The sequence below is a fragment of the Mustela erminea genome, chromosome 8 (genome assembly GCF_009829155.1).
Source record: "Mustela erminea isolate mMusErm1 chromosome 8, mMusErm1.Pri, whole genome shotgun sequence".
NCBI classification, from domain to species: domain Eukaryota; kingdom Metazoa; phylum Chordata; class Mammalia; order Carnivora; family Mustelidae; genus Mustela; species Mustela erminea.
Genome location: NC_045621.1, coordinates 43,939,848 through 43,956,404, shown reverse-complemented (window position 1 = coordinate 43,956,404; position 16,557 = coordinate 43,939,848). Strand labels below are relative to the sequence as shown.

At 36.5% G+C, this 16,557-nt stretch overlaps 1 protein-coding gene across 1 annotated transcript in view; it reads right to left on the bottom strand.

Moving 5' to 3' along the window:
• RBM44 (RNA binding motif protein 44) overlaps window positions 1-16,557 on the bottom strand; it is a 40,901-nt gene that overhangs the window by 13,127 nt on the left and 11,217 nt on the right. Inside the window, exons 2-13 of the mRNA XM_032355625.1 lie at window positions 15,779-15,869; window positions 11,287-12,899; window positions 10,759-10,817; window positions 9,403-9,579; window positions 8,743-8,926; window positions 8,631-8,653; window positions 8,415-8,499; window positions 6,610-6,724; window positions 5,551-5,679; window positions 2,978-3,057; window positions 2,795-2,868; window positions 349-637 (exon numbers count right to left, since the gene is read on the bottom strand). Coding sequence (XP_032211516.1) covers window positions 349-637; window positions 2,795-2,868; window positions 2,978-3,057; window positions 5,551-5,679; window positions 6,610-6,724; window positions 8,415-8,499; window positions 8,631-8,653; window positions 8,743-8,926; window positions 9,403-9,579; window positions 10,759-10,817; window positions 11,287-12,899; window positions 15,779-15,851 — 2,901 coding nt within the window. The 5' untranslated portion in view covers window positions 15,852-15,869. The remainder of the gene's footprint in view (window positions 1-348; window positions 638-2,794; window positions 2,869-2,977; window positions 3,058-5,550; window positions 5,680-6,609; window positions 6,725-8,414; window positions 8,500-8,630; window positions 8,654-8,742; window positions 8,927-9,402; window positions 9,580-10,758; window positions 10,818-11,286; window positions 12,900-15,778; window positions 15,870-16,557) is intronic.

The window sequence follows — 16,557 nt, the reverse complement described above, 5'->3', positions numbered from 1 at the left end:
AAGCCAAGATTAACTGTGAGAAAGGGTGAAGAGAGAGCAATTAACTACTTACACAGGAATACTATCCAAGAATAGGGACAAAAAAGACTGCAAAGTACTGGGAAAGAGTCTGGTTAAAGAGAAACAGTCTATAGCCAGACCTACAAAGATCTACATTTCTCACCCCCCAAGAGCAACTGGAGTTGTACAAAAACAGGTTAGGGGGGATCCATGGTTAAAAAGGATAGAGATTAATATTCTCATCCCCACTTCAAGCTCCCTGATTCTGGAATTACTTGTTCTACCAAACTACTTACTGCAGTACGGCTTATACAAAGACCACCGAAAAGATCCATCAAGAAAACTAACCTTCTGTTCAAAAGGAAAAAACTCACTGTCTTGCTCAGATCCCAGCTGCCGTGGCCTAGTTCTGGGCAATCTTGAAATAGAGGAGACTGAGGTAATTTCTTTGTTGGTGTTTCTCTCCAAATTATTCCAAGTAACTTTATTTCCATTTTTGTAGGAAAGTGGTGAAGTATATTCTCCAGGAGTTTTAACAAGCCGCACATTTACTGATTTTCCATTTATTTCTATCCCATTCATTTCTTTCACAGCCATCTTTGCATCAATGTTTTTTTTAAAAACAAGGGATGCATATCTAACATATAAAAGCAGAAAACCAAAAGACTGTTAATGACTAAATTGCCTCAAACTCCACTTTGTGGATATACATACTTTTGCCCTTAAAAATAAAAAGGTTACTATACTTACCTTGGGATTAGGAAAAATAATTATTTAGAATAAATAAAAAAAAAGAAATTAGGAGTGCCTGGTGGTTCAGTTGGTTAAGCATCTGCTTTTGGCTCAGGTCATGATCTTAGGGTCCTGGGATGGAGCCCTGCATGGGGTTCCCTGCTCAGTGAAGAGCCTGCTTCTCCTTCTTCCTCTGCGCCCACCCCACTCCAGTTCTCTCTCTCTAAAATCTTAAAAAAAAAAAAAAAAAAAAAAAAAAAAGCAAATTAGGGGCGTCTGAGTTGCTCAGTTGGAGAAGCATCTGCCTTCAGCTCAGGTGATGATCCCAGGGCCCCGGGATCAAGCTGCAAGTTGCATCCCTGCTCAGTGGGAGGCCTGCCTGTACTCTCTCTGTCAAATAAGTAAATACAATCTTCAAAAAAAAAGAACAAAAATGGGAAGTAAAAGACAGCATTTCTTAGAAATTCTCTATTAATTTTATATTAAAATTTAATGTAAAACATTTGCAAAGTTGCTATATGACAGAGTAACACAGATTAGCAGTCTTAGGACAATTGGTTATCACTAAAAAAATTAAAATTAATCTCTATACACAAAACATAACCTTGAGGTGGATCAAAGGTTTAAACATGAAAGGCAAATTTTAAAAACATTTGGCAGAATAGATAAGATAATGTCCTTAGGACCTCATCACAGAAAAATAAGAGAACCAAAAAAAAAGTTGGAGAATCTAACCAGAATTTTAACCATTTGATTGAGAAGAAAGTTAGGCAAGAGTCATTCTTCTGAAATCACCAGCCCTAGATGGGTTAACAGAAGGACATATACCAAATCTGGAAAGGAGTTGCTTTCAAAGGACAGAACTATGGATATATTGTTACAAGTTCCTCTATTTTTCTTTTAAAACATGTTTTCTAAATTTCCACACAGTATGTATATACTTCAAGTAATAAATGTTTTTTAAAAAAAATGATTCAACAAATACTAAAAGAATATTTCACATCAAGTAATACTTCCAGGATTACAAACTACTTTAATGTAGTGGAGTGTATTAACAACACATCAACAGGTCAAATAAAAAGAGTACATCATCTTAAGTGACTCCATTTAAGACAAAATTCAACAACAATTTTTTTTTTTTTTTTTTGAGAGAGCACAAGGGGGAAGGGGCAGAGCGAGAGGGAGAGAGAGACTCTTCAGCAGGTTCCAAGCCCAGTACAGAGCCTAACACAGGCTTGATCTCAGAACCCTGAGATCATGACCTGAGTCGACATCAAGAGTTGGGTGCCCAACTGACTGAGACACCCAGGTACCCATATAGGATCCTTTCTTAATTGGTAAAGACTTCTTTATCTGAAATAAACAGCTATCCTTGTTAGAGATGAATAACTAAGGCCTTTCCACTAAGCTATCACCATTTTGTTTGATAATTTTGAATGTTCCTACAATGTCACAAAACAGAAAGTAGCATGATAAATATTGGAAATGACTATATGTAGGTAAGGTAAAAAACATAAAAGCATCAACTAAAAGGTAATTAAAATTAAAAATAAAGCACAATTTTCTGAGTGCCTATTATATACTGGGCTGCATTCCTATTGCTTTACTTATTAATAATTGTCTCATAGCAATGTGATGAAGGTACTATTATTATCCTCATTTACAGATGAAGTGCCTGTGGTATGTAAAGGTTAAGTAATTTGCCCAAATTTATTCAGCAAGCTACTCATGCAACTGAGAACAGAACCCAAGCCATAAGCCATCTAGCTACAGAGCCCACTCTCTTAACTAATGCACTCTACTGCCCCTGTGTGAAATGGTAATGAAATAGGATTAAGTACACAAAAATGAATAAGCCATTAATACCAAATTAAAAAGTATAATGGAAGATTTGATTGGGAACTGCACCATTAGTGATGTAGCTGTCAACATGTCTCCCCCAACCAGGCTGGGAAAGCTCTGTAGAAATGGCCTGTGACTTTACCGCCACTGTGGCTGGTGTCCACTCCTGGCACACAGCACATACCCAGTAAGTGTACCTTACTGAATTTGGAAAACCTACCTATAATTAGTAGAAGAATCATAAATTGAAATTTCAGAAACTTGGTATTTCTGGAAATGAGACCTTAAATCAGCCTAAAAGAAAAATAAAAGTTTGTGAAAGGTAGAAAAAATTTAAAAAAAATCAAAATATGAACAATTAATAGATTTTAAAATGAAACTCAGAAAATAAGTCCTGGAATACCTCAGATACTGAAGGGCAGAGACCACCAACATGTATCAAGTAACCTTTATCTTTTCGTAAAGTTTCAATATTCTTCATTTCTGCTTATAGAGAAACATAATATATGACCATTAATATTTCATATTTAAAAAGAAAGGTAAAAACTTTTGTTATCACAAAGCTTATAAAGTTATTACTGAATATCAGCCCTAGTCTGAAAACCAAGAGTCTAGAGTGTAGTTTTAAGATTTTAGGGCCTTAATCACATCATCTTCCAAATAGAGATTGGACTGTTTGATATGAAGTCTCTCATAGCTCAAAAATGTGTCAATAACATCTGGTCAGGATAATCAATTACATCGTAATAAGAAAGGTGTCTTTCATTTGTCTTTGGTTCAAAGAAGCACTATCGAGGAAGGGAGATATGCAGAGGACCCTAACTGCCCCCATGTCAATCCTGGCTAGGCCTTATGGATATTCCTGGGCTGGGGAAATATCACACCAACAATATAACCTGTTAATGGTAATGGCACATTAAGAAAAAAAGGGGGAGTTCAAACTACTTGATTTACACAGCACTTTTTGGGAACCACAAATATTAAGATTACAGATACAGATTTTTCCATTCTCAGTATGCATTTTCATGGTCTCCATTTTGAAGAGAACTTGGTCTGAAATCAAAAAGGATCCACTGAATTGAGATTCTTTTATTTCCTGTCAAAACCAATACCTGGCACATAGGTAATACACAATAAATATTTGTTGAATGAATTCTTCGAGTAGTTTTATTTGTTTAATTTTTATATAATAATGGGATAGTTTTAAGTTTTATATATTTCACTCACTAGTAATAGCCTAACACCTTCTGAGTGCCCCTCCCACTGCAGGTAGGATGCCCAGCACTTCACCCGCAACCTAGCAATTTTTATCATTTCCATTTTCCAGAGGCGGCTACTGAGGTCTTCAGGTTACAAATCTAGTTAAGTGGTGGTGCTGCAATGTAGGCAGATTTTTTCATCCCTTGGCAATAATAACCCAACCTTCTTCATTAACTTACTTCCTTTAGCTTGCTTGATCTCTTTGGTTTATCATATATAGTTGTAAAGAAGAGAGTGAAACTATTTATCTGTATATTTCTATCCACACTGAGGTGTGGAGGGAGCAAGAAGCTACAGTGAATAAGCATTAGGACACATACATTTGACTCATCCCCTTCACCTTGCACTAGTTCGATACAATAGGATGACTAACTACCCCATGGGCAGAACACTATACTTGGCCCTGGGGACAGATAGTGAACAAACTATAAAAAAAAACTGAACTAATATGTGATGTGGGAAGGCAGTTTATAGATCAGGTAAGATAAGTACATAGTATGTGGTAAGTGATATGGACAAAATTAATGAAAGGTTGGGGTGCCTGGTTGGCTCAGTGAGTTAAGCCTCTGCCTTCGGCTCAGGTCATGGTCTCAGGGTCCTGGGATGGGGCCCCACATCGGGCTCCCTGCTCAGCGGGAAGCCTGCTTCCCCCTCTCTCTCTGCCTGCTTCTCTGTCTACTTGTGATCTCTCTCTCTGTGTCAAATAAATAATATCTTAAAATAAAATAATGAAAGGAAAAAAAAGTAGTTAGAATAAAGCTAGATGATAAAATGTCATTTATTTTAAACTGTATATGTGTATTAAATACATGCATAAAATGCATAAATGAATGGTAAAGAATATTCATAGAGGTTACTGCAGATTGAAGAACTTTCAGGTAATTTAAATTTTCTTATATTTTGTTTAAAAATCTTTTTAAAAAAATATTTTACTTATTTAACAGAGAGAGAGCGTGAGAGCGAGCGAGAGAGCGCACAAGCAGGGGGAGAGGCAGAGGGAGAGGGAGAAGCAGGCTCCCTACTAAGCAGGGAGCCTGGTGGGGGGCTCAGTCCCAGGACCCTGGGATCACGACCTAAACGGAAGGCAGATGCTTTACCGACTGAGCCACCCAGGCACCCATTAAAAATCTTTATTTATAGAAGCATTATTTATAGAAGCAAAAAAGCCCCCCAAAACCATTACTATTATATAAAATAAAAATCCATCGGAGCATATAGAAATAAAATAAAGGAAGGTAGCATATATTTAGAAATGACAGAAGGGCAATGATCACAGAAACTAGAGGAAATTCCAACTATTATAAGCAATTGAAGACTATCAAAAGATGAAAACATTAATAATTTGATCTATTTCAGTAAAGTAAGGGAAAGAAAACCATTTCAATCCCTCGTGCCAGTCTGACAGATCTGCTGAGGGTTCAGAGGAAGAGAGTGTCCGGGAGGAGTAGTGGTGTTGCCCCAGAATGGCAGAAAGGACTCGGACCTCTACTGCTAACTGGTAGAGTTAGTAAATCTGGGATTTACGTTTTTAGCAGTTTTCTGAAAGAAAGGAACATTATAAACTGATATACTTTCTAGAAAAACTAACCTCTAAATGTCCAATTTCTCATTTTTTATAATTATAAAGGAAAGCCAGAAACAAAATATTAAAACAGTTTAGTTCTCAGAATTACAAAATGAGCTACCGTAGTATTTCTTAGTAAATTAAGAGCCAACCTTGTGGAAACTTGGGATCCCCTTTGTCTTTTTCTATTTGATTTTCTTGAATTCCTGACAAGTCAACTCCCGTCAGGTTTTCTTTAGCATCAAACCAGTCTTCACTTAATTCTCGATAATTTCTGCAGTCTGAGAAATTAAACGGAAGCAGCTATGAATTATGTACAATGTTAAACTCTGATAAATTGTTAAAAAGCTTCTCAGAATAAGTCAGCATGAGGATAATTACTAGTTTTATGTAAAAATAAGTATCAGCAAAGTATAAACCAAGCATAAAGAATTCCTTGAGAGGGGCGCCTGGGTGGCTCAGCGGGTTAAGCCGCTGCCTTCGGCTCGGGTCATGATCTCAGGATCCTGGGATCGAGCCCCACATCAGGCTCTCTGCTCAGCGGGGAGCTTGCTTCCTTTCCTCTCTCTCTCTGCCTGCCTCTCTGCCTACTTGTGATCTCCGTCTGTCAAATAAATAAAATCTTTAAAAAAAAAAAAAAAAGAATTCCTTGAGAAAGGTTTTTTGCTAGTCACTGAAAAATACTATTCTGAGTGATCTGCTCCCCAGTTTTCTTTTAATTAACACTGATTCTTAGCTTACTAAAAGCCTTATGTTTCTGATTTTTAAAGTATCCTTTATTGACGAAGAGACACATTTTTATACACAGAATAATAGTAAAACTCTTTAAAATGGAATTAATCAGTACTGCAGCTCTATTTCATTAAAAATTGAATTAATGATCTTTCTGGAATGATTGTAATCTCTTCTCATAGAAGACAAAAACAAAAAAAGTACAATTTACAGATATAAACTGGACAGAAGAAATAATTTTCAGATTGGAAAATATGAACCAGAAGAAAAAAATCTGTATTATTATTTGATTTTTCAAATATATTAAGTAACCTTACAGATGCTAAGTAGATGGAATAAGAACATACTTAATGTTCATAATTGGAATGATGCCATTCAGTCAATCCAAAATGTTGATTTTGATTTAATGAATGGGCACTAGGAGTATTTTAAACCTTGCAATTTGTTTTTGGGCAATGTGCAGAACTCTTTACACTGACCTTTGTCATCAAGTTTCAGCTGACTAAAGTCTACATCGATGTCACCATTTTTCAAACCATCTTCCTTGGGTAGTGCATCCTGTTTAGGATGACTACTGTCTGACAGGAAAGACATCTGAGGATTAAAATAATAAAAACAAAAATAAATATGGACTAGCGGTTACTGCACTGATGTTCTGTGGCAGGTACTCTTCACTAGCATCGCTCAGTCTTCACAACAATGAAGGCAAACAGAAAAAAATCATTTTCTGTAAGTGAGCAAACTGAAAGTAACTTGCTGCTTTATGTTGGTCACACTTAATAAGAGTTTTAACTCAGCCTGTGCATAGTGACAGCCAACACTACCATTATTTAGCAAAGTGTGGCACGCGTACACACAAGAAGTACTTGAAATGATTTTCAGAAGTGTTCATATAAGGACTTTTCACATTAACAGTAATATATTTAATGTGTACTTATAGGATCCTTTTATTTATAAAAAATGGCATTTCTTTCCCATATTTAATAGTTACTTTTTACCCATAAATTTATTTAAAAAGGAGAATTATTTAGGGGCTCCTGGATGGCTCAATAGGTTGAGTGTCCGCCTCTTGATTTCTGCTGAGGTCATGATCTCAGGGTCATGGGATGGAGCCCGTGGTCAGCAGGGAGTCTGCTTAAGATTCTCTTTCTCCGTCTCCCCCCCCATCCTCCACTTGTGTGTGTTCTCTCTGAAATAGATGAATAATCTTTAAAAAAAAAAAAAAGGTGGGGAGAATCATTTAAAGAAAAATATGAAGCAAGTGATGTTATAGGTAATACATGGCTATGGAAAATTGTGAAGATGGTACAGGAGTAGCTGAAATTTAGCAACTATCCTATCACTATATTGCTTTTCACACATAACCTGTTAATTTAACGAGATAGGTATTAAAATTTCATCCTAACTTATAATAGGTATCGTCTTGTAGCCCAAACTAAGATTATATATCTGCATCTTATTAAATATTTGTGGAGAACTGAGGTTTTTTTTGATCAAGTAGAATGATGGAATACATAATTTGCTAAAGTAATTTACTTTTAATCATTTGTTAATAGAAAAGTATATAACTCAAGAAACTAACTTTTGGTTTAATGCATCTTATTATTCAAGACTACCCAAATAGTATAACCTCAGGGTTAAGACCAAAATCTGAAAACAGCAACAAGGTTCAGCTTTTTCATGGCACTGCCTCACTTCATAAGGAATAAAGCCTGTGTTTCTATCCCACTTCACCCTCTGCAGAGTGCTCTTACACTGACTGTCACTGGAAACAGTGACAATACAATACAAATACAATACCTTAGAGGGACAAGAAAGTTCAAGAACACCTACAAAAGGCATTTAAAAACTAATTTTGTCATTTCAGTAAAGAAGGAATTAAACTTTTGCCTTGTCTAAACAATTTATTAGTTTTAAGCAATGTACCAGCATGTCAGTGGCCATAAGTCATGGTTGCCTTAGACAGTTCAAGTTTATACCAGCTGTCGTGGTGAGTCATTAATATCACTCACTGCCTTTCATCCTCAGCAGTCTCCTGGTTTGATGGCCACCCTAATGAACAGATACCACTGACATCTGTTTGATAAGGGCATTGTTCCTTCTAATCAGTTATATCCCTCAAGTGGTACTACACAAAGATAGCTGACTGAAAAAAAAGATGTGAGAGCTTCTGAAAATTATAGTTTACTTTGCTTAAGCCAGAAAATTACAGATTTACATTAATGAGATACTTTTTTAAAAAATCTCACTTGCATTAATGAGCTACTTTTTAAAAAAATCTCACTTGAGAGAGTGTCTTTTTTAGGCCTGAAGAGACGTCAACATCACGTGTTCTTTGATTATCTAGTTCAGGATCTGGTCCTGAAAAGCTAAACAGACAAACATTTTATCAAACAGCTCATCAATGTTCTGAAAAGGATCAACAGAAAACTTAAAAGTTAACCAAATTAAGCAATTTTTAAGATCTAATGAATTTATATTAGATGAAACCATAACTTACACATGTGATTCTTCTTTCATCAGCTAGAAAGAAAAAAAGGAAGAAAAGTTTTTTAGTTTAAAAATGTATTTTGTGCAAACAGAATAAAGTTTTAATTATAAAACATACATACCGTGGAAGCAAACGTAGACAAGGTTGATAACAATTTTGATTCCATAGCCAGAGGAGGCAGCTCTTCCAGAGGCATGCCCTTGTTTATTTTTTCTTTCAAGCTCTCATATCTAACCTTTAAGTCTCCCAAAACAGACAGTAGTGCTGATCCTAATTCCTTCTTAGTAGAATCACTTGATAAATTTCTGTTCAAAAGTCAAATTTACAAAACTCCTTAGACACAAGTCATCCATTTAACACTATTATATTATACACTAAGTTCTAACTCTATCAGATTTGTAAAGACTTCTTCTTTTAAATATTTAGTAAAAGAAAACCAAAGATGTTTTTCTAGGAGCAGCAGAAGCAGCCCTCAGTATATAAGCCAGAAAGAATATGGCAGGATGTCATACAAACTCTGCTGCTGACTTAACCATACTTGGATTTTATAAAGAAACATCCAATCTGTCTTTTCACTGGATTCACCATCTTGACATACCCTGCTGCCTCTGCATGAAATTAAAATGACTTTTTAAAGTCCATTAACCCTAGACCACTTAACAAACCCAATTACAGTCTATCCCTCACTTTGCCTTTCAAAAATAAAAATTAAGGAAAATTTTGTTATAAATGTAAAGCTTATAATAACATTCTAAGATACAGATTTAAAGTTAACAATCACCTATTTACCCCTGCCCCATTCTCCACTACAAGTTTGTAAATATCAGTGCAGTGGCGGTGGCACATCTGATAGTGAACATTTAAAAGGTGCAACTCTGCTTTGATGGCTCTCTGCATGATTTTCTGACAGCACTTCGATGGCAAACTCTTCGTCGGCTCTTTAGAATGCTGACATTCCCTTTAAAATAAAAGACTGGATTAGGTAAGATTCCAAATATTTTTCTCTGTTAATGACATGCCTCTCAAAGAGATTTTAAATTTCTTACTATTTTCTGTCAAGTTTAAATCAATTTCTACTAAGATGGAAAGACTGTAGGAAACATTACATCTTCAGAAAATAAGGATGTCAAATCCAAGTAAATATATTCTTTCTAGAAATCAAGAAAGTAAGAAAGTTTCCAATTTATACTTTCTTTTACCAAAAAAGGATTCTGAAGTACAGAATCAATTTTATTGATCCATAATCAATAGATTTTCAACCTAAATCAAGCTTCGGCCAACATTTTTAAGGATTTTATTTATTTACTTGTCAGAGAGAGAGAGAGCACAGGCAGGCAGAGTGGCAGGCAGAGGCAGAGGGAGAAGCAGGCTCCCTGCTGAGCAAGAAGCCTGATGTGGGACTCCATCCCACGATGCTGGGATCATGACCTGAGCCAAAGGCAACCGCTCAACTGACTGAGACACCCAGGTGTCGTTGGCCAACATTTTTTAAAGTTATAAGCATTCTGGATGGACATGGTTCTTAAATGTATTGTCTTGCTCCCTTTTTTAAAGGTTTTATTTATTTATTTATTTGAGACAGAGCAAGTAAGCACCAGATTAAACTCATTAGGAGAATGAAGAATGAGTGAAGGAAAAAGTAAATGAACGCAGAGCATGAAAACTAATTTGACTTCTCAGAGACCTGCCCTTTCTTCTCCAAATCCCCACCCCAGATTCTCCATGGATGCAGAGTAAATTACACAATGAATTAAAATCAAGATTAAAATACTCCAGTGAAAGCAGCTATTTACTTCTTCAAATATGTAAGTTTTCCATAGGTGCTACTTTGTGTTGGTCTACAGGGGGATCGAATTGAGGAAAATGGAATAATTAAAACAGTATAGATTTGGGTTGAATAAATAAAGAAGCCATGAGTTTCTGAAGGAATTATTGAGATATAATCTTAATAAGTGAAAAGCTTTAAAGTTATACATTATCTTAATATTTATTTGTTTGAAGGCAAATGGCTGAAGCAGATGATCTCTTAAAGTCCCATTTGGCTATTATTCCATATGGTTAAATACTCTACCAAAAAAGCAAATTACTGTTTTTATTTTTCCCCATGTGTATCTATAGGTTTATACACCTGATTCACCTTTCAGGATGTTTCTTCAAGTCTGTGATAGCAGACGCTTTTCTTAGTTCCAGGGGATCCTGGAAAACATGATTTAAAATGAAATTAGAAAATAGATGACAAACACAGATAATTTCTTTTTTGTTTTTCTTTTTTTCTTTTTGAAATTTTATTTACTTATTTGATAGAGACAAGTAGGCAAAGAGGCAGGCAAAGAGAGAGGGAAGCAGACTCCCTGCTGACCAGAGAGCCCAATGCAGGGCTCGATCCCAGGACCCTGAGATCATGACCTGCACTGAAGGCAGAGGCTTAACCCACTGAGCCATCCAGGCACCCCTAAAATCCAATTTCTAACTGACTTGGTAGCAACAGCTGCCACCAAAACGGACACAGTTCAGTAGCAATCTATTCACCTTTTCCCTCATCCAGCAGCCCCTCATGAAAGCATTAGGAACCCCGGTTATAATTCAACAAACCATTTATTTTATCATACACATCCTCTCTATATAAGGTCAAATAAAATTTTATTATTAATCTTATTGGCTTTACCTGATTTAGGAAATTTTCATTAGGTTTTGAACTGTCAACTGAGAGAGAGTTTTCCAGTGATCCTTTTGTCACAGCCCCTGGCGCACCGTCATCATCCTGACTGCATGACCAATCTGTGTTACAAGCCACGCTTCTCTGTTTCTCACTGGGCCATTCACCAGGCCGTTTTTTGTTCATCATTGTTATCTCTGTATTGCTTGATGTAGATGCTACGGAAGATCTTACACTTGTTGCCCTGCTGGTTGTGAAACAAGCCCTAAAATCAGTGCTAACATCCACTGTCTGATTAACTGTGACTGTCTTGTTTGCTCCATCAGTCACTAATTTGGGACATGCTCCTTCTATATTGTGAAAGCAAGTTTTATTTGTGGTACTGCCATTAGTAACCATCAGGGAGTTATCTTCTACTGCCTGATTATCTTTGACTGCAGTCCTTGGGAGAGTAACAGAAAAATCTAAGGCTGGATTAGGGCTATTTTGTAGGCTTTTATAATGTGAATATCCACAGGCAGAAATTACTGAATCATCAAAAATAGAGGTCCAGGATGTTTGTTGACAATCTTTACAGGGCTGGAGTAACATCTGTAAAGATTTGTCTTGTAATGTGCGAGGATTTTCAAGGTAGTGTGACTTTTTGTTCTCAACAATTGCATTCCCACAAAAATCTTTACTTTCAATTATTTGACATTTCATTTTGCCAGTATACATTTCAGTTTTTAATGCTTTTTGAGGATTCAAAAAACCACTCTTAGATTGAGATTCCTGGTTCTCAAGCGGACTACTCCCTAGTACAATTTCATCAAAGACTGTGTGGTACATCAAACTCGTCTCTTGTTCCTTACGCATTTCATGCTTTGGTTCATGATATTCTCTTAACACAATGGAATTCTGAAACTTGGAGACATGAGGTGCATCTTCTTGTCCATAAACTTCAATTGAATCTAGAGAGATGCTACAATTACTTTCCAATTTAACATGATTACCTTCTAGATTACTAGCACATTCAACTTCATAACCTGAATTTCTCAATCCGACAATTTCCAGATTAGGTATGTTCAATGTTTTCTTTTGGTCAAATGATAAAGAAGTACTTATGTATTCTTGCTCTTCTGCACTGTGATATTCCTGCTGTGAGTCTTCATCTATATCATGTTTTTGTGCATCTTCAGCAGTTTCTTTATAATCATCATCTGAAATCTTACAGGTTCTTTCAGAGCCAACAATCTTACTATCTTGATATTCCAAAATATCAAAAAATACCCCTTCTCTTTTCTGCATTTCAGAATCTAATTCTGAATTTAAATGAATGAGATTTTCATTCTTCAGTTCTGACTCTGAATAATGTACAGAGTATGTTTCATTCAAGAAAGCACAGTCAATACTGTCCTCAAATTTGCCAGACTGAGAGAGATTGCTCTCCCTGTTAGGATCTGGACTCCCGGTACAAGACAGCTCCAATAAATCCATTCCGTCAGTACTGTTGACTTCTTTGTCATTAGCTCTTTGTTCTACTGCCAAGGAATCCCAGTCATCATCAAGAAAAGCCAATTTAGCTTTGCTACAACCATTGGAAGATAAAAACAAATCTTCTTTCTTAGGATTAGAAGGCACATCTGATTTAAAAGAGAAAAAAAAAGAAGAAAATATTGACATCACTAACATTACAGAAGCTAAACACTAGAAAAGACCTTAGATATGATCCTATCAAAGCTCTTCCCAATATATGAATACTTTTTACATTACCCTTGACAAATAACCCTTATGTTTTCTGCTATGGACTAAATTTTGTCCCCCTCAAAATTTGTATGCCTGTCGAAGCCTTAACTTCCAGTATGACAATAATTGGTGATGGGGCCTCTGGAAGGTAATCAGGGCTAGATAATCTCATGAGGATGGGTCCTTCAGGATGAGGTGAGTGCCACAAGATGGGATAAATGCCAGAGAGCTTGCTATTTCCTTCTACCATGTGAGGACACTGTAAGAAGGGAGCCTCCACAAGCTAGGAAGAGAGCCCTTACCAGAACATGACCATGCCGTACCCTAATTTGGACTTCTAGACTCCAGAACTGTGAAAAAACAAATATATGTTGTCTAAGCCACTCAGTCTATGGTATTTTATTATGGTAGCTCCAGTTGGCTAAGATAATAGCCAAGATTCTTCTTGAATTCTTTCAATGGCTAGGTGCTTGCTATTTATAAGGCAGCTGCTCTGTAATCTTTGTTTTATTTTTTTAAAGGTTTTATTTATTTATTTGAGAGAGAAAGAAAGAGAGATAGAGCATGAGAGGGGGGAGGGTCAGAGGGAGAAGCAGACTCCCTGCTTAGCAGGGAGCCCAGTGCAGGACTGGATCCCAGGAATCCAGGATCATGACCTGAGCCAAAGGCAGTTGCTAACCAACTGAGCCACCCAGGAGCCCCTGCTGCTCTGTATGTAATCTTTGAATGCCTCCTAATGACAGCCTTAGGCTTTACAGAAACAAAGAAAAAGAGACATAGGCATTGCACCCGAACACGGTTTTCCTCAGGGTCACAGGTAAGAAAAAGGACACTTACATGTAATACAGTGACAGAGTTGTGTTAATGAGCAGGGAAATGCTCTAGAAAAAAGAAGAAGTAAACTTCAGAGGAAATTTACATTTAAAAAGTGTTTTGAAACAAAATAGTTATTTCAGGCAAATCAAGCAGCATGCACATAGAAAGTCAGCTACATGAAAGAACATGGCATTTTCAGGAAATTATAAGCCACTATAGAATAAAACACCTCTATGGAACTAACAAGAGCTGAGAACAGAAAGAGAACTTTTATGATGTGCTAAGAAGTATGGTTTTTATTCTAAGGCAACAGACAACTACTGAAAGCTTCTTAAAAGGGTAGTCAAGTGAACAGAGTAAGTTTAAATACCCCTGACAACAATGAGAATAAAAGCTTGAAGGGGAGACTGAGGCAGAAAGACTAAGTACAGAAGAGGGATGAGAAGATGGGACTGGGATAAAAGCGCCATACTGACAAGACTTGGGGGTTGATTAGGAATGGGAAATGAAGGAGAGAAAATGACTGTTGACGTTTTTGGACTAAGAACATAATCAGAACCACATTTTATATCAAGATCCAGTACATACACATACACACATATGGATATCTGTAAGTGAAACAAAAATCCTACAAAACAGTGACTACTCTATGTCCAATACATTTTGGTATTTTCTGGTCTGATTAATTTATTTTTAAAAAGTTGATCACAATCAGCTAAACTGATTTCATGGCTACCAACTGGCTATCACCTGCCTGGACATCATTCTGAGATAATGCTAAGGTTTACAATCTGGTATTATTACAGTTGAATGGAAGTATTTGGAGCTAAAGGGATAGATGCACTTTATAAAGAGGAATAGAGAGAGAGCAAGAGGGGAGGGAGGAGATAACAAGGGGTCAGTTGTAAGCAAGTGGCGTTTGAGGTCAGTGATAAAACACCCACATGTGAATATCTTTTTTTATCTTATTTTATTTTTTAAGACTTTTATTTTTATTTATTTGACAGACAGAGATCACAAGCAGACAGAGAGGCAGGCAGAGAGGAAGGGAAGCAGGCTCCCTGCTGACCAGGGAGCCCGATGCGGGGCTTGATCCCAGGACCCTGGGATCATGACCTGAGCCAAAGGCAGAGGCTTTAACCCACTAAGCCACCCAGGCGCCCCCACATCTGAGTATCTGATAAACCATTATAAATATGGGGTTGGAGCAAAGGTTAGAAGTGTCAGCTTCACTTTTAAATTTATTTGTTTTTCTTAGGGATTCGTATAGGAGTTACTGGATACTGATTCTTTGTTTTTCATATTTATGAGATTTTCCCCCTAGTTTATTGCTTATCTTTTAACTTTCTATAAAATCTTAGACTGTGTTTTTTAAGATTACTTAAATTAAAATTAAGAATTTTAATTTAAAAAATTAAAATTAAAAGCCTGACTTCTGGCTTTTGTCTCTCTAGCCTTCTCTACCACAGGATTATAAAAGTATTCTTCTATATTTTATTCTACTGTGTGTGTGTGTGTGTGTTAAAACCACATATATTATAAGCACACAAAACTCAGTCATCTTGCTTTTTATGTTCTTGCTATTTCTTGTTTTCTCATCTACCAATAAACACAGAAAATTTTCAGATTTATGTGAAGACAAAACATCTACAACTTGGGTAGCAGAGACCAACCTGCCCACCTTCCACTTTATACCCTAAACCCCTGACTGAATAGAAACCCTCTCTTCTGGCTCACCAGAATTTTCTTTCCTAAATCTTCCATCTATCTGAGGGGTCCTGTGTAGGCTGCGCATATTCACCAGAAATCACCTGAGTTTGCTAAATTGAAAACATGCTGAATCTTACCATCTTACTAGGAGGAAGGCTTAAAAAGTAGCAACACCGGAGGGGGAACTAACTAACCCATTTACATTAATATCTCTCCACCCAGAATAAAGCCAACTGGTCTGGCCCCTCACCTTTCTGGATGTTTCCTCCATTATAGTGGGAGCCTTTACCAGAAGCTGTCTTCACCACTGCAGTAGCCTGCATCTCTCAAGGATGGGCACTCTAGAAGAGGAATAAATATCAAACTATTATCAAATTTGGCATTATATTTTTAAAAAACTATTAGAAAATCAAGAATTTGACAAAACAGCAATTATGATCAGAGATTCTAATACAAGAGGGTGAGAAAACTGGTAGAACATTTGAATAACTTTTGTAAAAGCATGAACTGACAGCTAAGTAATAAATTATATTATTTAAACAGACATGGCACATTCTTTTAAAATTTCCAAGGAACATTAAAGGACAATGTATTAAGCTACTAAAAGCTTTAATCCAAAAAACAGAGTACTGAAGGCTACAGTGTGACCCACTGATTTCAAAACTGGATCAAAAATGTTTCAAAACAAATTATAGACTTATTAAAGCCCGATGAAACAGTATATCCATATCCATACAATGGAGTATCTTTCAGAAAGCAACAAAAGGAACAAACTAACTAAAACATTTAATCTCGGGGCGCCTGGGTGGCTCAGTGGGTTAAGCCGCTGCCTTCGGCTCAGGTCATGATCTCAGGGTCCTGGGATCGAGCCCCGCATCGGGCTCTCTGCTCAGCAGGGAGCCTGCTTCCCTCTCTCTCTCTCTCTCTGCCTGCCTCTCCATCTACTTGTGATTTCTCTCTGTAAAATAAATAAATAAAATCTTAAAAAAAAAAAATAAAAAATAAAACATTTAATCTCATGAAATAATC